The 26,327-nt window shown below is 43.5% G+C and overlaps 2 protein-coding genes and 1 long non-coding RNA gene across 3 annotated transcripts in view; 2 read left to right on the top strand and 1 right to left on the bottom strand.

Moving 5' to 3' along the window:
• The window catches only part of LOC110134348 (non-histone chromosomal protein HMG-14), a 673-nt gene extending 621 nt beyond the window's left edge, over window positions 1-52 (top strand). The window contains exon 1 of the mRNA XM_020888768.2: window positions 1-52. This exon is cut by the window's left edge and continues 621 nt beyond it. The gene's annotated coding sequence lies outside the window, so the exon portion shown is untranslated.
• The window catches only part of LOC139034341 (uncharacterized), a 76,827-nt gene extending 50,780 nt beyond the window's left edge, over window positions 1-26,047 (bottom strand). The window contains exon 1 of the long non-coding RNA XR_011486764.1: window positions 25,926-26,047. This is a non-coding gene — a long non-coding RNA (uncharacterized lncRNA). The remainder of the gene's footprint in view (window positions 1-25,925) is intronic.
• IL13 (interleukin 13) lies at window positions 19,442-21,853 on the top strand. Its single transcript, XM_020888767.2, has 4 exons — window positions 19,442-19,922; window positions 20,891-20,944; window positions 21,184-21,288; window positions 21,647-21,853. The coding sequence occupies exons 1-4, from the start codon at window positions 19,749-19,751 to the stop codon at window positions 21,752-21,754; spliced, it is 441 nt and encodes a 146-aa protein (XP_020744426.1). The 5' UTR covers window positions 19,442-19,748; the 3' UTR covers window positions 21,755-21,853.
• Window positions 26,048-26,327: the final 280 nt, after the last annotated feature.

Raw genomic sequence — 26,327 nt, 5'->3', positions numbered from 1 at the left:
TAGATGGGGGGTAGCTTTTATATCCTATAATACAAAAGCATACTAAATGGCAGTTTGGAGTCAGTTGTGCATTTAATGTCCTGAACACTTTAAATTACTTCTCTTCCCATATTGTTTTGGTAGAATTATTTCCTACAGCAAACCACTTTTTGATCTTGGCTCTCCTGGTCAGAATTTTGTGCACTATACTCTAACATCTTTGGTCGTGGTAGTCGTTTTCCTAGTAACTTGGTTAATGTGCTGTGAAAGATTGACAGTTTGGGTATGTAGTGTATATGATATTAAATTGTGAATCAGTGGGACTTATGATGTAACAACATATCAATATTTGAAGATATTGGTACTTGATATCCTGATAAGGAAAGTTTGCTCCAAATTTTAAGCTGGAAAGTCACTGGAATAACTGTTAAGAATCACAACTACATGATATTTTAGATTTCTGGTACGTATGTGAGAATTGTGTACAAATTGAAATGTCTGTGTAGTGATCCTCAAAACAACCAATAAAATCTCAGTTATAAAAAAAATAAATAAATAAATAAATAAATAAAAAATGAGAAAGATAAAATTAGAGTAGCAGTCCAAGAGGTATATCATCAAAAACTTACAGTTACAATAAGAGAGAAGAGAGATAATAGAATTATAAAACATTTTAAAATATCCTAATCTAAGTTTGAATATAGAAATATATTCTTATAAAAAGTGAGACAAAGCAAGGTGCAAAAGTTATGTAGGATGCTACCTCTTGTGTACGAAGAAGAGAAAAATAAAGCCATATATTAATAGTTGCTTATATGTATGTAAATTCAGGATACACCAAAAAGCTAATAAAAACTAGTTATTTGTGGGTCCTTAGGAAGTACTGGTGCCAATAAAGCTAGTGAAGGTGATGGAATTCCAGCAGAGCTATTTAAAATCCTAAAAGATGATGCTATTAAAGTATTCCACTCAATATGTCAGCAAATTTGGAAAATCCAGCAGTGGCCACAGGACTGGAAAAGGTCAAAGTGAAAGTTGCTCAGTCATGTCCAACTCTTTGTGACCCCATGGACTATATAGTCCATGGAATTCTCCAGGCCAGAATACTGGAATGGGTAGCTATTCCCTTCTCCAGGGGATCTTCCTGAGCCAGGAATCAAACAGGGGTCTCCTGCACTGCAGGCAGGGTCTTTACCAGCTGAGCCACCGGGGAAGCCCCAGAGAAGGTCAATCCTCATCCCAATTTCCAAGAAGGGCAGTACTAAAGAACGTCCAAACCACTGGACTGTTGCACTCCTCTCCCATGATAGTAAGGTTATGCTTAAAATCCTTCAAGCTAGGCTTCAGCATTACATGAACCAAGAACATCCAGGCGTTCGAGCTGGATTTAGAAAAGGCAGAGGAACCAGAGATCAAACTGCCAACATTCACTGGATCATGAAGAAAGCAAGGGAATTCCAGAAAAGCATCTACCTGTGTTCCATGGACTATGCTAAAGCCTTTGTCTTTGTGGATCATAACAAACTGTGGAAAACTCTTAAAGAGATGGTAATACCAGACTATCCTATCTGTCTCCTGAGAAACCTGTATGTGGGTCAAGAACGTGGACCCATGTGTCAGTATGGAACAACTGACTGGCTCAAGATTGAGAAAGGATTATAACAAGTCAGTTTATTGTTACTGTGTTTATTTAACTTGTACACAGACCACATCATGTGAAATGCTGGGCTGGATGAGTTATAAGCTGGAATCAAGATTGCTGGGAGAAATATGAGCAACCTTAGATATGTGGATGATACCGCTCTAATGGCAGAAAGCAAAGAGGAACTAAAGAACCTCTTGATGAGGGTGAAGGAAGAGAATGAAAAAGCTGGCTTAAAATTCAATATTAAAAAAACTAAGACCATGGCATCTGGTTCCATCACTTCATGGCAAATAGAAGGGGAAAAGGTGGAAGCAGTGATAGATTTCCTTTCCTTGGGCTCTAAAATCACTGCAGATGGTGACTGCAGCCATGAAATTAGAAGATGATTGCTTCTTGGCAGGAAAACTTTGACAAACATAGACAGTGTGTTAAAAAGCAGACATCACTTTCCCTACAAAGGTCTGTATAGTCAAGGCTATAGTCTTTCCAGCAGTCATATACGGGTGTGAGAGCTGGACCATAAAGAAGGCAGAGTGCTAAGGAATTGATGTTTGAACTGAGGTGGTGAAGACTCTTGAGAGTCCCTTGGACAGCAAGGAGATTAAACCAGTCAATCTTAAAGGAAATCAACCCTGAATACTCATTGGAAGGACTGATGCTGAAGCTGAAGCTCCAATCCTTTGGCCACCTGATGCAAAGAGCCAACTCACTGGAAAAGACCCTGATCCTGGGTAAGACTGAAGGCAGAAGGAGAAGCGGGAAACAGAGGATGAGATGGTTGGATGGCATCACCAATTCAATGGACATGAACTTGGGCAAACTCCGAGAGATGGTGAGGGACAGGGAAGCCTGTCGTGCTGCAGTCCATGGGGTTGCAAAAAGTCGAACACAACTGAGCGACTGAACAACAACAAAATTTGTGGGGGAGTTTGAGGCAGTTCACTTAATTTTTTCATATATTTCATTCTGACTTTTGAGCCATGTGAATGGAATACCTATTCAAAGTTACTGGGTTAGCCAAAACTCATTTGGGTTTTTCCATAACATCAAAGCCTAATCTGCTGGAGTTTTGTCAGAGCCTAACTGGCCTAATAGAAGAGAAATTCCCATCTCCAGCTGTCTCTAGGCTTTCTGTCCCACTGAAGGGTGAGAGGACTGACAGGCACCTGTGAAGTTCCAGAGGGACGGGCTCACTAAAAGACTCAGAGGCACTACTCTTAGGACTATAGAAAACAGCCCACCCCCATGCATACACAACTTACCATCACATTACTAAAGGCATATTTGCAGCAGTTCTTTTTACCCAGTACATCATGTCTGGCTATTGAGAAAAAAATTATAAGACATACTAAAGGCAAAAAACACAGAAGAAACAGCAAGCAAGAGAACTGGATTCAGATATGGCAGGGAGAAATATCAATAACCTCAGATATGCAGATGACACCACCCTTATGGCAGAAAGTGAAAAAGAACTAAAGAACCTCTTGATAAAGTGAAAGAGGAGAGTGAAAAAGTTGGCTTAAAGCTCAACATTCAGAAACTAAGATCATGGCATGCAATCCCATCACTTCATGGGAAATAGATGGGGAAAAGTGGAAACAGTGGTTGACTTTATTTTTCTGGGCTCCAAAATCACTGCGGATGGTGACTGCAGCCATGAAATTAAAAGATGCTTACTCCTTGGAAGGAAAGTTATGACCAACCTAGACAGCATATTAAAAAGCAGAGACATTACTTTGTCACCAAAGGTCCATCTAGTCAAGGCTATGGTTTTTCCAGTAGTCATGTATGGATGTGAGAGTAGGACTCTAAAGAAAGCTGAGCACCGAAGAATTGATGCTTTTGAACTGTGGTGTTGGAGAAGACTCTTGAGAGTCCCCTGGACTGCAAGAAGATCAAACCAGTCCATCCTAAAGGAGATCAGTCCTGAGTGCTCATTGGAAGGACTGATGTTGAAGCTGAAACTCCAATACTTTGGCCACTTGATGCGAAGGGATGACTCATTTGAAAAGACCCTGATGCTGGGAAAGATTGAGGGTGGGAGGAGAAGGGGACAACAGAGGATCAGATGGTTGGATGGCATCACCGACACAGTGGACATGGGTTTGGGTGGACTCCAGGAGTTGGTGATGGACAGGGAGGCCTGGCATGTTGCAATTCACGGGGTTGCAAAGAGTCGGACACAACTGAGCGACTGAACTGAACTGAAGGCAGGGATGTTGTGATTATCAGATCAGGACTTTAAAACAATTATGATTAAGATGCTAAAGCCTTTAATGGATAAAATAGACAAGATGCAATAATGGACAGGCAGTGTAAGCAGAGAAATGGAAATTCTATGAATGAACTCTAGCAAAAATGCTAGAGATAAAAAACAATACGAAAAATGCCTTTGTTTTGCTTATTACTAGACTGGACACAGCTGAGGAAAAAATCTCTGAACTTGAGGATAGCTCAGTGGCAACCACCAAAACTGAAAAAAGCAAAGAGAATAAAAGAGAGAAAAAAGAACAAAATATCCAAGAACTGTGAGACAACTACTAAAGGTGAAGCATATGTATAATCAGAATTTCAGAAGAGGAAAAGAAGGAACAGAAGAAATATTTGAAACAATAATGAAGGAAAAATTCTCCTAAATTAATGTCAGACACCAAACCATAATTCCAGGAAGCTCAGAGTATACAGAGCAGGATAAATGCCCCATCCCAAACTCCTCTCTCCAAATACCCTACGCATATCATTTTCAAAATACAGAAAGTCAAAGATTAAAACCACTATTCACAATAACCAAGACAGGAAAACAAGGTAAATATCCACTGACAGATGAATGGATAAAGTTGTGGTACATATATACAATGGAATTCAACTCAGCCATAAAAGAAAGAATGAAACAATGCTATTTGCAGCAACATGGATGCAACTAGAGATCATCATACTAAGTGAAGTCAGAAAGACAAATACCATATGATCTCACTTATATGTGTGATCTAAAATATAACTGATGAGTTGCTGGAGGCTCACTATGGTCAAATCTGAGAGACTAAAAACTCTAAAGGACCTAGTCATGGGGAGCACACATAAATGAACCTATCTATGAAACAGAAACAGAACTGCAGACATAGAGAACACACTGGTGGTTGCCAAGAGTGGGTGGGAGAGGGATGGACTGGGAGTTAGGGATTAGCAGATGCAAACTGGCATATATAGAATGGATAAACAACAAGGTCCTACTGTGTATAGCACAGGAAACAACATTCAATATACTTGATAAACCATAATGGAAAAGAACATGAAAATATATATATATACACATATATGTATAACTAAATCACTTTGCTGAATAGAAGTAATTAACACGACACTGTAAATTAACTATTGTTGTTTAGTCACTAAGCTGTGTCCAACTCTTTCACAACCCCATGGACCGTAGCCCGCCAGGCTCCTCTGTCCATGGGATTTCCCAGGCAAGAATACTGGAGTGGGTTGCTATTTCGTCCTCCAGGGAATCTTCCCGACCCAAAGATTAAGCCCACATCTCCTGCATTGACAAGTGGATTCTTTACCACTGAGCCATCTGGGAAGCCCCAAATCAACTATACTTCAATTAAAAAAAAGAAAAAACTCTAAAAGAAGCTGGGGGTGGGGAAAGGATGCCTTACCTATAAAAGAATAAAGATAAGAATTACACCTCTTCAGAAATCAGGCAAGCAAACAAAGAGTAAAGTGAAATATTTTAAATGCTACAAGAAAAAAAACCCCACCAACCTAAATTCTGTGCCTTGCAAAATTATCCTTCAGAATTGAAGGATAAATTAAAACTTTCCCAAGTGAAAACTGAGGCAATCTATTGCTAGTAGACTGAACTTGTAAGAAATGATAAAAGAAATCTGCAGTGAGAAGGAAAATGATAAAACTCAGATCTACATAAAGAAAGAGAGCATCAGAGAAGGAATAAGTGAAGGTAAAATAAAAACATTTAATTTTCTTACTCATAATTGATCTGATAACAATTTCTTCAAAATAATAGCAACAATGTATTTGATTATATATGCTTATATATAAATAAACACACACAAATACACATTCCATATCCATAAGTTCTACATCCATGAATACAGAGGGCTGACTATAACAGGGACTTCAGCATCTGTGAATTTCGGTATCTAGAGAGGGTCCTAGAACCAGTCGCCTGTATTGATGGATATTGATGGATAACAGTATACATACATAAGCAAACAGGCTTATATGTATGCAACAACAGTGAAACAGCAACAGTGAAACGAGATGGAAGAGAGGAATCAGGATTATTTTGTTATTTGCTATCACACTCCCCAGGAAGTGGTATAGTGTTATTTGAAGTGAACTTGGAATAATTGTAAATATATGCTGCCAACTCTAGGGCAACCACTAAAAAAGTTTAAAAGTATAACTAATGTACTAATAAAGGAGGGAAAATTGAACCATTTGAAATGCTTCATTAATTAAAAAACCACAAAAGGCAGGAAAAAAGTGAAAGGCAAAAACAGCAACAAAAAGCAAGGGCAAAAACTGGAAAACAATTATGATAGATTAATTCAACTATAATTCAACAACAATTAATTCAACTATATCAATAATCGGACTTCCCTTGTAGCTCAGCTGGTAAAGAATCTGCCCGCTATGCCGGAGACCTGGGTTTGATCCCTGGGTTGGGAAGATCCCCTGGAGAAGGGAAAGGCTACCCACTCCAGTATTCTGGCCTGGAGCATTCCATGGACTGTATAGTCCCTGGGGTCGCAAAGAGTCGGACACAACTGAGTAACTTTCACTTCACATGCATATCAATAATCGCTTTGAATATCAATGCCCTAGATGCACCAAATATTTCAGAGTAGGTCAAGAAACAAGGCCTAACTATAAATCCATTTTAAATATTAAGATATATATATAGAATAAAAGTATATTGATGGAGAAAAATGTACTATGACAACACTAACCAAAAGAAAGGAATGGCTTTATTAATAGTAATAATGTATTAATTTCAGAGCAGACTTCAAAAAAAGGAAAGTTATCAGGGATAAAAAGAGGCATTACATAATGATGAAGGAGTCAATTCTCTAAGAAGACATAGCAATCCTTAATGTGTATGCCTCTAACAACAGAATATCAAAGTGCATGGGGTGAAAACTGTTAGAACCACAAAGAGAAACAGATGAATCCAGTATTATAACTAGGAGTCTTCAACACCCATCTATCAGAAATAGAAACATTCAGCCAGTAACACTTCAGTAAGGACATTCAACAGCACCATCATATATAAAAACATCTATACACTGCTTTATCCAACAACAGCAGAATGTATGTTCTTCTCAAGCTCACAGAGGAAGTTCACCAAGATAGACCACCATTTCGGGCCATAAAATACCTTAACAAATTTAGAAGAACAGAAATCATACAATGTCTACTCTTCTTAAACTACAATCAAATTAAAAGTCAGTAACAGAAAGAAAGCTGGAAAGTGAAAGTGAAAGTGAAAGTGAAGTCGCTCAGCCGTGTCCGACTCTTTGCGACCCTGTGGACTGTAGCCCACCGGGCTCCTCCATCCATGGGATTCTCCAGGCAAGAATACTGGAGTGGGGTGCCATTTCTTTCTCCAGGGGATCTTCCCAACCCAGGGATCGAACCCAGGTCTCCCGCATTGCAGTCAGACTCTTTAACCTCTGAGTCACCAGGCCCCCAAAATATGGAGACTAAACAAAATACATCTTAATAATATATGGGTTAAAGAAGAAACCTCAAGAGAATGTTTTGAAATAAAAATTAAAACATAATGTCAAATTTTGTAGGATGTAGTGAAAGCAATGCTTAGTATATTTATAGCATTGAAAATATACATTAGAAAAGAAGGGAAAGATCTAAAATCAATCATCTAAGCTTTTACCTTAGGAAACTAGAAAAAGAGCAGATTAAATCCAAAGTAAGCAGAGGAAAAGAACCATTAAGAATTAGAACAGAAATCTATGAAATTGAAAATACAAAATCAATAGAGAAAAATCAATTACAATAAAAAGTTGTTTCTTTTAAAAGATCAATAAAACTAATAAGCCTCTAGTCAGGCAAACCAAGGAAAAAGAGACAACTCAAGTTACTAATAACAGAAATTAAAGACAGACATTACTATAGACTCTACGGACACTAAAAGGATAATAAAGGAACAATAGGAACAACTCTATGGCCACAAATTTGATAACCTAGATGAAATAAACCAATTCCTTAAAAGACACAATTTGCCTAAATTCATACAAGAAGAAACAGGCAATCTGCATTAGGCCTTTATCTATCAAGGAAACTGAATAATATTAATAACCTCCCAAAACGGAAAACACCAGACCCAGATGGGTTCACTGGTGAATTTGGCCAAACATTTAAGGAGGAAATATACAAATTCTCTTCAATAACTTTCAGAATATGGATGTAGAATACATCCTAACTCATCCTCTGAGGCCAGCATTACCATAACAAAAAAAAAACAGACAAAATCATTACAAGAAAAGTACAGATCAATATTTGTCATAAACATACATGCAAACTAAATTAAAAATGTGTACAAAGAATTATACAGTACCACCAAATGGGATTTATCCCAGATATGACAGGCTGGTTCAATATTTAAAAAATCAATTAATATAATCCATCACATCAACAGGCTAAAGAAGAAAAATCACATGATTAGTAAGATATGCAGAAAAAGCATTTTACAAAATCCATCACCAATTCATGATAAAAACTCTCAGTAAACTAATAGAAGGGAGCTTCCCTTGATAAAGAATGGCTACAAAAATCTACACTTAACATCATACATCATGGTGAGAAATGAAGCTTTCTCACAAAGATCAGAAACAAGGCAAGGATACCTCCATTTACCACTGCTTTTCAACATCATGCTAGAAGTCCTAGCTAAAGTAATAAGACAAAAAAAGGAAATGAAAAGGAAAATAGATTAGGAATAAAGAAAGAAAACTTTGTCAATGACATGATCATCTAAGTATAAAATTCAAAAGAATCAATGGGAATTCCTGAAACAAGTGATTATAGCAGGCTTGCATGATACAAGTTTAATACACAAAAGTTGATCACCAACAATGAACAAGTAGAATTTTAAATACTTCCACATTAGTTCCCCCCAAATGAACTATTATATGAACTACAAAATGAACTACTATAAATTTAACAAAATATGTACGAGATCTATATGAGGGAAACTACGAAATTCTGATGAGAGAAATGAAAGAACTAAATAAATGGAGAGAGAGCATTCTAATGGCAGAAAGCAGAGAGGAACTAAAGAGCCTCCTGATGAGGGTAATGGAGGAGAGTGAAAAAGACGGCTTAAAACTCAGTATTAAAAAAACTAAGATCATGGCATCCAATCCCATCACTTCATGGCATATAGAAGGGGAAAAGGTGGAAGCAGTGACAGATTTCCTCTTCTTGGGCTCTAAAAATCACTGCAGATGGTGACTGCAGCCATGAAACTAGAAGACAATTGCTTCTTGTCAGGAAAGCTTTGACAAACCTAATCAGTCAGTTCAGTCGCTCAGTCATGTCCAACTCTTTGCAACCCCATGATTTGCAGCACGCCAGGCCTTCCTGTCCATCACCAACTCCCAGAGTTTACTCAAACTCATGTTCATTGAGTCGGTGATGCCATCCAGCCATCTCATCCTCTGTCGTCCCTTTCTCCTCCTGCCCCCAATCCTTCCCAGCATTAGGGTCTTTTCCAATGAGTCAGCTCTTCACATGAGGTGGCCAAAGTATTGGAGTTTCAGCTTCAACATCAGTCCTTCCAATGAACACTCAGGGCTGATCTCCTTTAGGATGGACTGGTTGGATCTTCTTGCAGTCCAAGGGACTCTCAAGTCCCTTTGACACCACAGTTCAAAAGCATCAATTTTTTGGTGCTCAGCTTTCTTCACCATCCAACTCTCACATCCATACATGACTACTGGAAAAACCATAGCCTTAACTAGACAGACCTTTGTTGGCAAAGTAACGTCTCTGATTTTAAATATGCTATCTAGGTTGGACAAACCTAGACAGTGTGTTAAAAAGCAAAGATATCACTTTGCCAACTAAGATCTGTATAGTCAAAACTATGGTCTTTCTAGTAGTCATATACAGATGTGAGAGCTAGACCATAAAGAAGGCTGAGTGCCAAAGAAATGATGCTTTCAAACTGTGGTGTTGGAGAAGACTCTTGAGAGTCCCTTGGACATTAGGGAGATCAAACCAGTAAATCTTAAAGGAAATCAACCCTGAATACTCATTGGAAGGACTGATGCTGAAGTGCCAATATTTTGGCCACCTGATTCGAAGCACTGACTCATTGGAAAAAGACTCTGACGCTGGGAAAGACAGAAGGCAGGAGAAGAGGGCAACAGAGGATAAGATGGTGGGATGGCATCACTAATTCAATGATCATGAACTTGAGCAAACTCTGGGAGATGGTGAAGGACAGGGAAGCCTGGGGTGCTGCAGTCCATGGGGTCACAGAGTCAGACACGACTTGGCAACTGAACAACAACAAAAAGTCCATGTTTATGGATAGGAAGACTCAATATTGTCGAGATGTCAGTTCTTCCCAACTAGATCTATAGATTCAAGCAATCCCAATCAAAATCCAACAGGTTATTTTGCAGATATCAACAAACTGATTTATAAAGTTTATAAGGAGAGGCAAAAGATCCAGAATATTGAAGGAGAAGAACAAAGTTGGAAGAGTGACACTACCCAACATCAGGACTTACTATGAGGCTACAATAATTAATGTGCTACTAGCAAAAGAATAAAATAAATCAATGGAACAAAACAGAAAGCCCACAAACAGACATGTAAATACAGTTAACTGATCTTTGGCAGAGGAGCAAGGGAATTCAGTGGAGCAAAGAAAATCTTTTTGATGAACAATGCTGTAACTGGACATCTGCAAGTGAAAATACACACACACACACACATATATATATATACATATATGGATCACAGACCTGAATGTAAAATACAAATTTATAAAACTTCTAGAAGATAAGAGGAGAAAACATATGACTGTGGGTTTGGTGATGACTTTCTACATGCAACACCAGAGTCGTGCAGAGGCATGAGCCATAAAAAAAAAAAAAATGAATAAACTGAACTTCATTAAAATTAAAATTTTCTTCTGTGCAAAAGATACTGTCAAGAGAATGAAGACAAGCCACAGACTAGGAAAATATATCTGCAAAAGATGTCAGATACAATAACCCATGAACCTACTGACACCTTATTTTTGACAAAGGAGGCAAGAGGAAAGAATATACAATGGGGTAAAGATAGTTTCTTCAATAAGTGATGCTAGGAAAACTGGACAGCTGTGTGTAAAAGAATGAAATTAGGACACTTCCTAACATCATACACAAAGATAAACTCAAAATGGATTAAAGACCTAAACGTAAGACCAGAAACTATAAAACTCTTAGAGGAAAACATAGGTAGACTACTTTATGACATATATTACAGCAAGACCCTCTATGGCCCACCTCCTAGAATGGAAATAAAAACAAAAATAAACAAGTGTGACCTAATTCAACTTACAAGCTTTTGCACAGAAAAGGAAACTATAAACAAGGTGAAAAGACAACCCTCAGAATGGGAGAAAATAATAGCAAATGAAACAACTGACAAAGGATTAATTTCCAAAATATACAAGTAGTTCATGCAACTCAATACCAGAAAAACAAACAACCCTATCAAAGTGTGCAAAAGACCTAAACAGACATTTCTCCAAAGAAGACATACAGATGGCTAATAAATACATGAAAAGATGCTCAACATCACTCATTATTAGAGAAATGCAAATCAAAACTACAATGAGATACCACCTCACACCAGTCAGTAGGGCCATCGTCAAAAAAATCTACAAATAATAAATGCTGGAGAGGATGTAGAGAAAAGGGAACTCTCTTGCACTGTTGGTGGAAATGTAAATTGATAAAGCCACTATGGAAGACAGTATGCTGCTGCTGCTGCTAAGTCGCTTCAGTCCTATCTGACTCTCTGCGACCCCATAGATGGCAGCCCACCAGGTTCTGCCATCCCTGGGATTCTCCAGGCAAGAACGCAACAACACTGGAATGGGTTGCCATTTCCTTCTCCAATGCAAGAAAGTGAAAAATGAAAGTGAAGTCGCTCAGTCATGTCCGACTCTTTGCAACCCCATGGACTACAGCCTACCAGGCTCCTCTGCCCATGGGATTTTCCAGGTGAGAGTACTGGAGTGGGTTGCCATTGCCATCTCCAGGAAGACAGTATAGAGATTCCTTAAAAAACTAGGAATAAAACTACTATATGACTCAACAATCCCACTACTGGGCATATACCCTTAGAAAACCATAACTGAAAGACATATGTACCCCAGTGTTCATTGTAGCACTATTTACAATAGCTAGGAGATGGAAGCAAGCTAGATGTCCATTGACAGGTGAATAGATAAAGAAGCCATGGCACATATATACAATGAAATATTACTCAACCATAAGAAGGGGTGCATTTGAGTCAGTGCTGAGGTGGATGAACCTAGAGCCTATTATACAAAGTCATGTAAGTCAGAAAGAGAAAAATGAATACTGTATATGGAGTCTAGAAAGATAGTACTGAGGAACCTATTTGCAGGGCAAAAATGGAGACACAGACATAGAGAACAGACTTACAGACATAGGAAGGCAGGGAGAAGAGGATGGGACAAATGGAGAGAGTTGCATGAAAACATATTCAATACCATATGTAAAATAGATAGCCAGTGGGAATTTGCTGTATGACTCATGGAACTCAAGCTAGGGATCTGAGACAACCTAGAAGGGTGGGATAGAGGGAAGAGAGGCGGGAGATTCAAGAAGGAGAGGAGATATATATATATATATATACATACGTATACACACACACCTATAACTGATTCATGTTGATATATGGCAGAAACCAACACAATATTGTAAAGCAATTAGCCTTCAATTTAAAAAAAAAGACGTCAATACAAAAAAACTCTTGAAAGTCAAAATAGGAAAATGAATAACCCAATTTTATTTTGTTTTTTTTATAACCCAATTTTAGAAAGAGATCAATGACTTTAATAGACACTTCCCCAAGAAGATTATATAGCAAGTAAGCCTGTGAAAACGTACTCCACATCATATGCCATCAGAAAAACGCAAATCAAAACAGGGAGATACCATTACATTTTAGTTCACTGATTCCTAAAATGTTGACATCCACCCTTGCCATCTCCTGTTTGGCCACTTCCAATTTGCCTTAATTCATGGACCTAACATTCCAGGTTCCTATGCATATTGCTATTTATAGCATCAGACCATGCTTCCATCACCAGTCACACCCACAACTGGGTGTTGTTTTCGCTTTGGCTCCATCTCTTCATTCTTTCTGGAGTTATTTCTCCACTTATCTCCAGTAGCATATTGGGCACCTACTGACCTGGGGAGTTCATCTTTCAGTATCCTATCTTTTTGCCTTTTCATACTGTTCATGGGGTTCTCAAGGCAAGAATACTGAAGTGGTTTGCCATTCCCTTCTACAGTGGACCACTTTTTGTCAGAACTCTCCACCATGACCTGTCCATCTTGGGTGGCCCTACACGGCATGGCTCATAGTTTCATTGAGTTAGAATAGCTTCAGATATGCAGATGATCCTTATGGCAGAAAGTGCAGAAGAACTAAAGAGCCACTTGTTGAAAGTGAAAGAGGAGAGTGAAAAAGTTGGCTTAAAGCTCAATATTCAGAAAACTAAGATCATGGCATCTGGTCCCATCACTTCATGGCAAATAGATGGGGAAACAGTGGAAACAGTGTCAGACTTTATTTTGAGGGGCTCAAAAATCACTGAAGATGGTGACTGCAGCCATGAAATTAAAAGATGCTTACTCCTTGGAAGGAAAGTTATGACCAACCTAGACAGCATATTAAAAAGCAGAGACATTACTTTCCCAACAAAGGTCCGTCTAGTCAAGGCTATGGTTTTTCCAGTAGTCATGTATGGATGTGAGAGTTGAACTCTAAAGAAAGCTGAGCACCAAAGAATCAATGCTTTTGAACTGTGGTGTTGGTGTTGGCAAATACTCTTGAGAGTCCCTTGGACTGCAAGGAGATCCAACCAGTCCATCCTAAAGGAGATCAGTCCTGAGTGCTCATTGGAAGGACTGATGTTGAAGCTGAAACTCTAATACTTTGGCCACCTGATGCAAAGAGCTGACTCACTGGAAAAGACCTTGATGCTGGGAAAGATTGAAGGCAGGAGGAGAAGGGGACGACAGAGGATGAGATGGCTGGATGGCATCACCGACTCAATGGACATGAGTTTGGGTAAATTCCGGGAGTTGGTGATGGACAGGGAGGCCTGGCGAGCTGCAGTCCATGGGGTCACAAAGAGTCGGACATGACTGAGCAACTGAACTGAACCATTACATACCCATAAGAATGGTCAATATCCAAAACACTGATACCACCAAATTCTCATGAGGATGTGAAGCAATGGAATTCTCATTTACTGCTGGTGGCAATGCAAAATGGTACAGCCACTTTGGAAGACACTCTGATAGTTTCCTACAAAATTAAACATACTCTTACCATATGACCCACTGCATTCCTTTGTACTTATGCAAATAAATTGAAAACTTGGGTCCACACAAAATTCTGCACGTGGATGTTTATAGCAGTTTTATTCATAATTACACAAACTTGATGCAACCAAGATATCCTTCTGTAGATAAATGGATAAATAAACTTGGTACATCCAGACAACAGAATATTATTCCATGCTAAAACGAAATGAGCTGTCAAGCCATGAAAAGACTTGGAGGAACCGTAAATGCATATTACTAGGTGAAAGAAGTCAATCTTAAAAGGCTATATATTGTATGATTCCAACTATATGATTCTGGAAAAGGCACAACTATAGAAACAGTAGAGAGATCAGTGGTAGCCAGGGGTTAGAGTGAAGACAGGGTGAATATTTAGTGCAATTAAACTACTATGTGTGTGTGTGGCAGTGACTATACAACATTATACATTTTTTAAAACCCATAGAATGTACAACACGAAGAGTGAACCCTGAAGTAAACTATGGACTCTGTGTGATAATGATGTGTTCATGTAGGTTCATCAATTGTAATGAATGTACTCTGGTGGGGGATGTTGGTGACATATGTGTGAGATTAAGGAGTATACAGAAACTTTCTATACTTTCTACTTGATTTTGCCAAGAATCTAAAACTGCTCTAAAAAATAAAATTATTTTTTAAAACAGCAATGGCTTTACAATTATTTTTAAAAATAAAATAATAAGAGGTTTAAAATTTCTTATCAGAATGGCCATCATCAAGAAGTCTACAAATAATAAATGCTAGAGAGGGTGTGGAGAAAAGGGAACCCTTCTGCACTATTGATGGGAATGTAAATTGGTGCAGCCACTATGGAGAACTAAAAATAGAGTCACCAGATGATCCAGCAATCCCACTCCTGGGCATATATCCAGAAAAGACAAAAGCTAATTTGAAAAGCTACATGCACCCCAATGTGTATAGCAGCACTATTTACAATAGCCAGGACATGAAAGCAACCTAAGTGTCCATGGACAGTGAATGGATAAAGATGTGGTACATATGTACAATGGAATACTACTGGGCCATTAAAAAGAATGAAATAATGCCATTTGCAGAAACTTGGATAGACCTAGAGATTATCACACTAAGTGAAATAAGTCAGAGAAATACAAATATTATGACATCACTTAAATGTGGAATCTAAAAAACAGTACAAATGAATTATTTACAAAACAGAAACAGACCCACAGACACAGAAAACAAACTTATGGTTACCTAAGTGAAAGGATAGGGAAGGATAAATTAGGAGCATGGATTTAACAGATACACATTACCATACATAAATTAGATAATCAACAAGGATTTACTGTATAGCACAGAGAACTATATTCAATATCTTTAAATACAGCATAATGGAAAAGATTTTTTAAAAGAGGTTATATGTACAACCAAATCACTTTGCTGTGCATGTGAAACATTTTTTTAAAGAGGTTATATGTATAACCAAATCACTTTGCTATACATCTGAAACTAACCAAGTATGGTAAATCAACTATGTTTCAATTAAAAAAAAATTTTTTTTAAGAAAGAAAATTTCCTAAAACTTAGAGACATATTTGTTTAAAAGAGCCCACTATGTCTGGCATCACAGATGAAAATAGAGCCACATCAAGAAACATCATTGTGAAATTTGGAGCATGGGAACCAAGAAATTTTCCTACAAATTTCTAGAAGGAGAGTTAGAAAAGATCTGGATTCAAAATGCTATTGGACTTCTGAACAGCAATATTGGAAGCTAAGAGACAGTAGCACAGGTATTCAAAATTCTAAAGGAAAATTACTTCTTTTCTGAAATTCTGTGGTTTTTTGGATGTGTTCCTCCCAAGAAAGAGGAAGACCAGGGAAACAAGGAGTAGGAGAGCCACAAAGGAGCCAGGAGAGGGAATTCCCACGGCAGATGGCAGTGTCCATGTCAGAGCAGGTCAGCAGGCTCCAGGGGAGACTTTCTTGGGAAGATGAAATTGTGAGAACAACTGATTTACCCAAATCTTTTGAAAGGAGATTTATGTAAGTGGCTGAGAATTTAGGATTAAATCACTGAGAGGGACATTATGCAAACTAAGCAGATGGACAAATAAGACTATTATTATTAGAAAAAAAGTTTTTGAGAGAAAATTAATCTTAATTATATGCTTTAGCAGAGAATATATTAGCATAATTATGCAAACAATAAAACTTTTGACCAATTTCCAAATTATGATCTATGTATATTGGTAGAATGAGGTAAAAAAAAAGGAATGATGCAATGGAAGGAGGATGGCAAGGAGGAGAAAGAATTAAATATTCATTGTAAACCACAGATAATGCCTGCATCTGAAAACCAAGAAATCTAGAAACATGGAGGTAAACATTAAAAGAAATAGTTAAGGTCATAGTTCCTCTGGAGGCCAATGGGGAGGCAGGGAATTGTTTGTCAGAACTGAAGGCTTTGAGATTTTTATCCCACTTGCATGCTAACCAGTCAGCTTGCCATGGTTTCATGGAGGCTGGCAGAAGACACAGGACTCCCAGATCAGAGACAAAGAACAGTTTATTGGACGAAGCACGAGTATTAGACTATTAGCTCTTTTTTTTTTTAAGATTTTTTTAAAAATATGGACTATGTTTAAAGTCTTTATTGAATTTGTTGCAACATTGCTTCTGGTTTATATTCTGGTTTTTTGGCCACAAGGCATGTGCACCCCCTGCATTGGAAGGCAGTCTTAACTGCTGGACCACCAGGGACGTTCCTAGAGTATTACCTTTTTCAGATTCCCTGAATCCCAGTTCTCACAGAGTAATGTCAAGAGAGCCATATGGTACCTGTACACACAGTGAGTTGCATTACAAGATAAGAAGTCTGAGCTTGGACAACCTGAATTGTTAATAATGGATATTTAAGTCTGCCTGCTTTTTGCTTCAGAGGAAGATGCTATCTCTTCCAAGGTTGTTAGCTATGCAAACATTTCTAAAAAGACTGCAGGGGAACAAAGGAGGGCAGTCAGCATGCCTCACTCACCAGACGTGCAGACCAATGGGGAAATTCTCAAAAGTGCTGATTTCACAATAAACCTCCTGAAATTGTTTGATTAAAAAAATGACATGCACGTATAACTTTCATAAAAAAGAAAATCTATTAAGTTAGGAATTTTACATTATTAAAACTCCTTGCCTAAGCCTTATTCCAATTGACTGGGTTATCTCTTCTTTCAAACGCAGAACCAAAATTGGGAGGAAAAGTTTTTAAAGGAAGTTTTTCAAAACTTCATGCAGGGCAGGCTGGTCCCAGTGAAGGGCGTCCTAACCCATCTGTGGCCAGGGCTGGGCAGTGAGGCTCCCGAGCCTGCCCTTCCCTGGCCACGGATCTGGGCCGGCTCCTACACGCCCTGCGAGCCGACCCGGCGGCCAACGCAGTGGCTGGTGGAGAGTTGCAAGCCACCTGTGTCAAATGCCCGGAGCAGCACTTCTGTAGTTGTGTTTATTTCAACGATTCGGGACGTGAACCGAGCCCCACTGAAAACAATATAGCATCACGGTCCGACTGACTAGCCAGCAGGGGCTCGCCGGGGGCTGAGGGCCCGCTCAGGAGGGGCGGGCCGCCCCGGGGACATAGGCGCCGTCCCCTAGCTGGTGCTCACAGGCACCCTGCCCCAGCCTGGCGCTCAGTCCGCTTGCTCCCACCCTTGCCACTCTCTCGTCGGGCCTTCAGCACGCGCGGACGAGGGCCAGGGGCAGGAGTGGGTGCTTTGCGACTCCGCGGAGAAGCGAGTCGGCACTCCTACCCCTCCCTCCCTCACCAGCGGACGCCTGCAGCCAGAGGGGACCCAAGCTGCGCGGATCCCGTTTATCAGCCCCATCTCCCATTACATAAGGCGGCGCCTATCTCCGGGGCATCGCTGCGACCGCGGGCCTTCTCCCACGCGCGGGGGCGCCCCTGCCCGCCGCTCCCCGCTTGGTTGTGCTGTTCGTAGGGGGGAGGGGGCATTCCACTCATCCTGGCACAGGCCATGGTGGTTCCCCATTCCTTCCCCCAACACAGAGACCCCCACTCCCCCAGGAGATGCTACTGACCCTGTTCTGCAGACGAAGAAACTGAGGTCCCACAAGCACTCCAGGCACCCGCGAGCCACAAAAGGCAGGGCCTGGCTTCCAGGCCTTAGGGTCTCAGTTACACTAGGAAGCCTGGGGCTGGGAGAGAAGAGAGGGTGACAACCATGTTACCAGAGAGAGCAGAGGGTGGGCAAGGCTGGGCTTTCTCTTCTGAGCAGGAGTGACAGCCCCAGCGTCCCTTAGAGGACCCTGTGGGCAGGTTGAACCCCGCTGGCACAGGACAGAGAGGCAGCCAGAGCAGACAGAGAGGGGGCCTAGTGGGGGAGGCACTGGCTCAGGGGAGGAAGTGGGTGAAGGAGCAAGCTTGACATCAGCGCCCGATAGGCAAATACTGGGGCCTCAGCTGCATGAGTTTCTGAAGGACTTCTAGAGAAATGAGGGGAGAACAGGGAAATGGCTACCCTTCCAGTGTCCCCTCAGGGGGTGGGCTGCCCACAGGGGACCCCAGAGTGGGGCAGGCCCAGGAGTCACCCTCCACAGCCTTCAGTCTGCCAGGGAAACTTGATGACTCAGAGAGTACGGGTTGGTCTCACAGATACTGGTGTAGAGAGGGGGTCGCCCCAGGTCTCAATGGCACTGGGGACAGTTACTCTCCAACAGGTCCTCTCCAGGGCGAAGGCTGGGTCCACCTCTTGCCAGCGCTGCCCTCTGAAGGTTTCCCAGCAAGATGAACCCACACTGAAGGCTGGGTGTGGCACCCAGTGTCCAGGCTGCACATACTGAGAGGTATCAGCAAAACAACCTTTCAAAGGAAAGCTCCCGCAAGGGTCTTTCAATGGAGACCTGGGAATCTGAAATTCCACAGTCCTTCACTGGGGCAACAGGGAATCAGATGGGTTAAAAGAAATGAACATCACTCTTCTTTTATCCTGTTTGAATTTTGTATCCAGAGCAAGCATTGTTTTGGTAATGTAACAGAACTGTTCAATGAAAAAATAATCCCCCCAGATTCCCACATCTGGTAGACTGTGATCAGAACACTGTCTCAAGCATTTCTGGTGACCCAAAGAGATCTGCGGACAGGAGCTGGGTGGGCACTCACTAAAAGTGCTGGAGTTCCAGCTGGCATAGTTGACATCAGGCTGCCCTCAGGGTCCTCTCGTTCACCCCTGTAGTAAGTTCATCCAGATCTTGAACCTGCCGTAGACCCTTCTCAGTCACAAGTCCACAAGAAATCAAATTCTTTCCTTTATGTGACACTGGATTTTCCACAAAGTAAAATTAAGATGAGTAAAGATGTGGTTTGTAGATAGTGCCCGACAAAGCGGAGACCAGGGTGTGAGGCGTCACCACTTGGGCCTATAAAAGCTGCCACAAGAGGCTAAGGCCACAAGACACTCAGCTTAGGCCAGCCTATGTGTCTGCTTCTCATATCTTCCTGTGCTGTTCTAGGCTCCATGGCGCTCTTACTGACTGCGGTCATTGTTCTTACCTGCTTTGGTGGCCTCACCTCCCCGGGCCCTGTGCCTCACCCTACAGCCCTCAAGGAGCTCATTGAAGAGCTGGTTAATATCACCCACAACCCGAAGGTGAGTGCCTGTGGGCCAGGGTCCCAGCTCTGAGGGGGCAGGGGTGGGGGGCTCTCAAGGAAGAAGCCCTGAGGACTGCGAGGTGAGTCTGGCCTTGAGGGAGAGGAACCAGGCTGGGGGTGAGGTGCAGCAATATGGATGGACCCATGAAGGAATATGGCAGAGACCCCAGGGACCACTTGCTCCCCTGGCCTGGCCCTGCCTGCCACGGTCAGCTCCTGCTCAGTGGTTTTGGAACAGAGGAAAGAAGAGAAGAGCTGGCACCCTCCTAGAACTATTTGGCATTTGCCAACTAGATCTGAACACCATGATGGGGCCATTATTCACAGCATCTTAGTTAAGCCCATTCTTATGGAAGAATGCATTAGTGGGGTCAGCTCCTCTCCCTAGTGGTGACGGCCCACACTTTCTGAGCACTAATAATGTGCCAGGCGCATTTCTGGGGCTTTACATCTTATGACATTGCTGCCAACCACCTCAAGAGACACATATGATACCCCATTTTACTAAGCATCAGTGAGGTTAAATGATGAAAGTCAGATTCAAGCCAGTACTGGTTGACACCAGAGTGCCCGTGCTCTGAACTGTATATCCCCAGTTCAGAAGGCAGGTCGTTTCCAGACCAGATTCCCACCACCTTCCATCAGGTTGGCCGGGCACCTCTGCACTCCCCCTCCCCAGCGCTGGGCCTTCCCTGCAGGCCCCCGCCAGTGTCACCTGCCCCCCGCCCTGGCTATGGCAAGCTTCAGGCAAGGCTTGTGGCTCACTGGCGTGTCACTCAGCATTTCTCAGCTCTGAGCCCCTGGACAGGGGTCTCCCCCACTGTGCAGAGCGGGCAGTGAAGCTCGGGAACACTGAAGGGCCCGGGCCTGCCCCTGCTGTCCCGGGAATGCTTGTGGGGCCTGATGGCCGTGGAGGCCTGGCCTGGGACCCTGCCAGCACTCAGCCTGCTGTCTTTGCTCCCTCAGGTGCCGCTGTGCAACGGCAGCATGGTGTGGAGCCTCAACCTGACGAACAGCATGGTGAGGACCCCCAACACCGCGGGGATGCGGCCAGGGCTGCAGCCCTCTGAGGTCTTTTCTGAGCCTTGCTCAAATGACTGGGGGGTTCCAAGCAAGCTGCAAGAGCCACTCTCTGCCCCCTCATAATCTGGGCTCCCCTAGCAGCCAGACCTGTCTCCACCAGGCCGCTCAGTTCCCCTCCTCCTACAGACTCACTGAGCTCAGACTGACTCCCCGGTGTTTTCCCCCACCCCCCACAGTACTGTGCAGCCCTGGACTCCTTGATCAGCATCTCCAACTGCAGCGTCATCCAAAGGACCAAGAGGATGCTGAGTGCGCTCTGTTCTCACCAGCCCTCAGCTAAGGTAAGGCCCCACCTTCCTTTGACCTGGCACCCACTTCTGCCAGCCCTGGGCTCACCCTGGGAGCCCCAGAGGAACCTGGCTGAGCATCTGAGGCATGTGTCCACAAAGGGGTGGGCCCACTGTGGAAGGAGGGACATGGCTTTGGGATTTCCAAGACATGGGCTTGAGGGCTCCCAACTCCTACCTGAGCTTCATTCAGTTCCACGTCTGTAAAATGTGGGTGATAACAGTACCCACCTCATGGGGGCTTTTGTGAAGAATGAACCAGTCGGTGAGTAGGTGAGTGGAAAGCCCCTGATGGATGCTGACCGTCCTCACTCTGGCGTCCCACCAACATGCTGGCCTCTTTGCCTTGCAGCAGGTTTCCAGTGACTACGTCCGAGACACCAAAATTGAAGTGGCCCAGTTTTTAAAAGACCTGCTCAAACATTCAAGGATTGCTTTTCGCAATGGAAGATCCAACTGAAATATGAAAAGCTAGCATTATCATCTGCAGAGGCAGATCCTGACCATCTAAGTTGCAGATTTATTTTTCTTTCAGATGTCAGAAATTCCTTGGGGAGACTAAAGGAGGGCTAGGGAGGGGGGATAAGATGTCCTTAGCTTAGACTTGAGCCTGCGCTGCCAGCCTTGAGCCTAGCCAACTTCAGCTGCCCTGGACCTTGATAGCCGGGGCTCAGTCCTGCAGGCCTCCTCCATCCAGGACTCGGTGGACAAGGGTGGACCTTGCCCCACATGACCGCTCCCTCCTCAGAACAAACTGTAGTGTTTGTTAGACACCTGGTGGAGGAGTCACCTGCTTTACACAGGGGCAACTGAGGCAGAGGGCAGCCCAGGCACGTTCCTTCTTGGCCTTATTTATTATTGTGTGTTATTTAAACAAGTGTTTTTGTCTGTACTGGGGTTAGGAGGGACTGTTACTGCCAGAACTTGGAGCCTTGGGGCTCCAGCACTAAAGCAGTGGGCATTAGGAATCCCTGGCAGTAAGTACTGTATGCAAACTTCTGCTACCTCACTAGGGTCCTGGGGCCAAGGCAGAGGACAGGAGAGAGGGCCATAGTAGCCACTCTTGTCTGACAGCCAGCAGTGGGCCCTCAACCAAGTAATTTATTATTTTTCCTTGTATTTAAAGTTAAGTATTAAAATATGTTATCAAAGAGTTAATAATATATAGAAGTCTAGAACACTGCATATGGTATGTGTGGACTGAGTTGGGGGGGTCACTGAATAAACTGTTTCATTGATTTTGTCAAGCTAAAAGCTAAAATAAAGATGGTGACAAGAGATCTGATGGTGTTTGCTGTTTATTTTGGCCTTTTGGGGATACTGGCCTGTGTTCTTAAAACTCTGAGGAGCTCTCTGGGAAGCAGGCCAGCTGGAGGAGGGGGCCTAGAATAAGAGTGGAGGGGGAGTGAGGGACGAGCCCTAGGCTGAAAGAAAACAAGCAGACCCCTGGGGGAGAGGAGACCTGGCCAGGAGGAAGCTCCCCCACCACCACCCACATGGAGGTGGAGGAAGCATGGGCCAGGGTGTCGGGGTTCAAAGAGGATGTCTGGAGCAGGCAGAGACCTCGGAAGTGGTCTCATGACCACAGCTCTTGATGGGTGGCCAGCCTCTGTCTGGCACCACCCACTCGCCTTCTGGTATCACCCTATGATGTTCAGGGAAGAGGAGGTGGCTTACCAAAGGTCCCACAGCTGGTCAGGAGCAATGCCAGGGTGTGAACCCCAAACCTACTCCAACTCCATAGCTCACATATTTAACTACCCTGCCTTCCTCTGTTCAAATGCCATCTGGCCTGAATCCACGACCTTTATAATATTTTCACCAGCCTGTCTGGGCACCTCCCCTGATGGGTAGTTCACTACTTACTTTCTAGGGACAGCCCATTCAATTCTGGACACCTCTTGTCATGAGACAGTGCACACTCACCATCTCTGTGAACAAAGGGTACCACTGACTTGTGGTCCCTGGTCTGTGGAGTGACCGAGGTGGAGAGCCAAGGTCGCGGGGCCTGGGTCAGACTGCCCCCCCAAGCAGGTCTTTCTGCTTCTCCTTTAGTCAAGGCCAGCACATGGAGAGCAGGAAGCAGCTGGCCACAGCAAGCCACAGCTAATGGGCATACCCATCAGCAATGGTTTACACTGTGCATCTCTGAAAGCACAAGATGCTTCTTGCAATAGGTGGTGGGTCATCAGAGACCAGTCTCAGATGCTGAGTGGAAGGCAGGCACACTTCCTGGGGAGCCCAGAACCCTGGGGGAACATCTACAGTGATGTTCACAAGTCAGTGGAGACCGTCACTCAGGATCAGGGAGAGTTTATGCCGTGCGTGATTCAGGCAACAGAGACCACGGCAGGACCTGTCCAGGGTACAGATGACCACAGTGCACTGCTCCAGGGACCACTCACTAATAGAATGAACCCCTCATTTGCACCTAGACAGAGGTGAGGGAGGAAGCCACAATCAACTGTGCAGGGACCTGGGGATGCTCAGCCCAGAGAGGGAAGACCTGGGAGTAGGCACGGGAGCTGAGTGTCCCATGGGCTGTCCAAGGTGGGAACTGACAGTCTCTGCGCCCAAGAGGTCTCAGAACCTGTCAAGTGCCACCGCATTTGCTGAGGACTGCCTGAGGCCCGCACCTCCCCAGCCTGGGACAGTGATGACCAAGACACCACACGTACTCAAAGCTTAGTAGCAGAAAGAAGTCTTTAAACAATGGGGTGCAGACCATGGAGTTGCAAAGAGTCGGACACAACTTAGCGACTGAACAACAAAACAATGGCGTCTGGAGAAGGGTGCTCTACCCTGGGAGGGGGGAAGCTCGAATGTCAGGGTGGGAGTAGGAGTAAGATCTCTGCCATCCTCCTTCATCCAGAAATTTGAAGATTTATAAAGTCAAAAGAGTATTATTTATGGAAGATTGATCTTTTTAATGCCACACATTTATTTAAAAGTCAAAAGTTTAAAAAAGACTAAACACACAATATTGGCAAGGATATGGAAGAATTGGAAGCCCCAAACTCTTCTGGTAGGAATACAAAAGCAAAGACCCATTTTACATCACAGTATGTGCTGATATGCTCAGTCACAGCTGACTCTTTGAGACCCCATGGACTGTAACCCACTAGGCTCTCTGTCCATGGAATTTTCCAGGCAAGAACACTGGGGCAGGTTGCAATTTCCTTCTCTAGGGTGATTTTTTTTTTTTTTTTTCTTTTTTAACACAATACTTAGTGATCCATTCTCTGGTGGCATCACTTCTGACCCACATCCCTCCCTGCTCAAGCAGGGCATTGGTCTGTCCAAAACGAAGATGAAAAGACTCCCAGTGAAAATTCCATGTGAATTTCTTGAGAACAAAGGCTGGAACAGAGGCTGACCTAGGGGAGGACCCCTTAGGGTTTCCCGCACCACACACTCAGGAGGGCCCGGCTGCAGGGATGCACAGACAGTCCCGACAGGGCTGCCTGGACCCCACCACTAGGGGTCCACAGTGCGCCACATTCTCAACAGCAGCTCCCTGCCTGCACCTCCTCTGAGACTGTCCCCAGAGGGGCCTGTGGTCTCCAGGGGTGCGCGGTGAGCCAGAGGGGGCTGGGGGCTTCCAGAGATGACAGACCTCACAGAGCCACAGAATCAAGTCTCTGCTGTTGGCAACAGGAAGGTGGGCCAGTCAGGAATGAGATAAGGAAGAAAGAGGAAAAAAATTTATGTGTCAGCTCTTGTGGCTGGGAGCATCACCACCTGGGGACTGACCCACTGAGTACTTGCTGGAAGTTTTCTCTAACCACATGGCCTCACATCTTTCATGCACAAGGTAAACCCCAAGCAGGGCCCAGAGAGAAGGGGCATCGGAAGAGACAGAATGCTTGGTGAGTGGGAGGGAGATGCAGCGGTGGGGCCCAGGGTGGGGAGCCCCTTGGCACCCCAGGAACCCCAGGCCTGGGAGGTTTCACTAGAAGAGGGGCTGGGGCTCAAGTGAGAAGTGAGACACACACTCGGGTTTCCAGTGAACTTGGTGCCAAACACCTCTGTTTGCTGCTCAGATGAGGTGTCAGAAAACATTCCGAGTCACCTTGGGGGTTTCTCTGAGGCTGGCCGTCTGAACTGCTCAGGACCCAGGAGGATAAGGGCCTGCATCTTGTTTCCTTGTGACCAAGCAGCTTGAAGGCTGGGGTTTATCGAATTCATCAGCTTATCACTTTTTCATTATGATCAATGGGGAAGTGCCCTCTGCTCATGATCTGAATTTGCTGGTCAGTTTGAACAAACTCAAAACCCACTCCTCCCCTGAGCTGACTTCGTTCTAAGAAGACCCGGACAAGTACAGGCTGACTGTGTCCAAACAGGGCGGCCCGGCCTGGCATACACAGGCCAGGGAGCCATCCTTTCCAGAGGTCCAAGCTGGTGTCAGAACTGCTGGCTGTATCACCCCTCCCACACATGCTGCCCACTCCTACTCTGAAAAATAAAAGTCATAAAGCCTCATTATCTTCACTCATTTCTCGGCTCCACCCAAAAGCAACAGAGCACAGGGTTTGCAACAAACTTTCCCAGATCAACTGATTTCTCGGCAGCAAGGGAGGGCCCCATGACGAAGCCATTTGAAATCCCAGAAGCAATTTTCTACTTACGACCTCACTTTCTGTTGCGTTCTCTCCCTTCCCCTCTTGAGTGTCTTCTCTTGTGGAAAGTGATTCTCTCAAAGCATCGTTCAGAAACGCCCCCAGCCCGCGCTGCCTGGGCAAATGCTGCTGTGTGGTGTGGTCACCAGTGACGCAGACGCCAAAATTAAATATAGTAACTCTCGTCAGCTCTGCTCTCTGCATCACTTGGACCAGCGTGGGGGCCCTAGGGCTCTTCCTGAAACCTACGAGGGTGGAAAGGCCTGAGCTTCTGTAGCAAACCCTGTAGAGCGAGCTGATGGCCTCTGGTGGACCAGAGGGCCCTGGGCCAGAAGGGGTTACGGTCTAGAAAAGCAGTTTCTCATCCATTGCCTTTTCTTTCTTCTAATCTCTGTCTTCCCACATTTTCTA

The sequence above is a fragment of the Odocoileus virginianus genome, chromosome 3, assembly GCF_023699985.2.
Source record: "Odocoileus virginianus isolate 20LAN1187 ecotype Illinois chromosome 3, Ovbor_1.2, whole genome shotgun sequence".
Lineage (NCBI taxonomy): Eukaryota > Metazoa > Chordata > Mammalia > Artiodactyla > Cervidae > Odocoileus > Odocoileus virginianus.
The sequence above is the reverse complement of the archived record's forward strand: the minus strand, read 5'-3'. Positions and strand labels throughout refer to the sequence as shown.

Bases quoted from the DNA above. Each gene is read 5' to 3' on its own strand.
- IL13 (XM_020888767.2), top strand. From the start codon at position 19,749: ATGTGTCTGCTTCTCATATCTTCCTGTGCTGTTCTAGGCTCCATGGCG. The intron at 20,945-21,183 runs GTGAGGACCCCC...CACCCCCCACAG, and splicing joins TCAACCTGACGAACAGCATG to TACTGTGCAGCCCTGGACTC. The intron at 21,289-21,646 runs GTAAGGCCCCAC...TTTGCCTTGCAG, and splicing joins CTCACCAGCCCTCAGCTAAG to CAGGTTTCCAGTGACTACGT.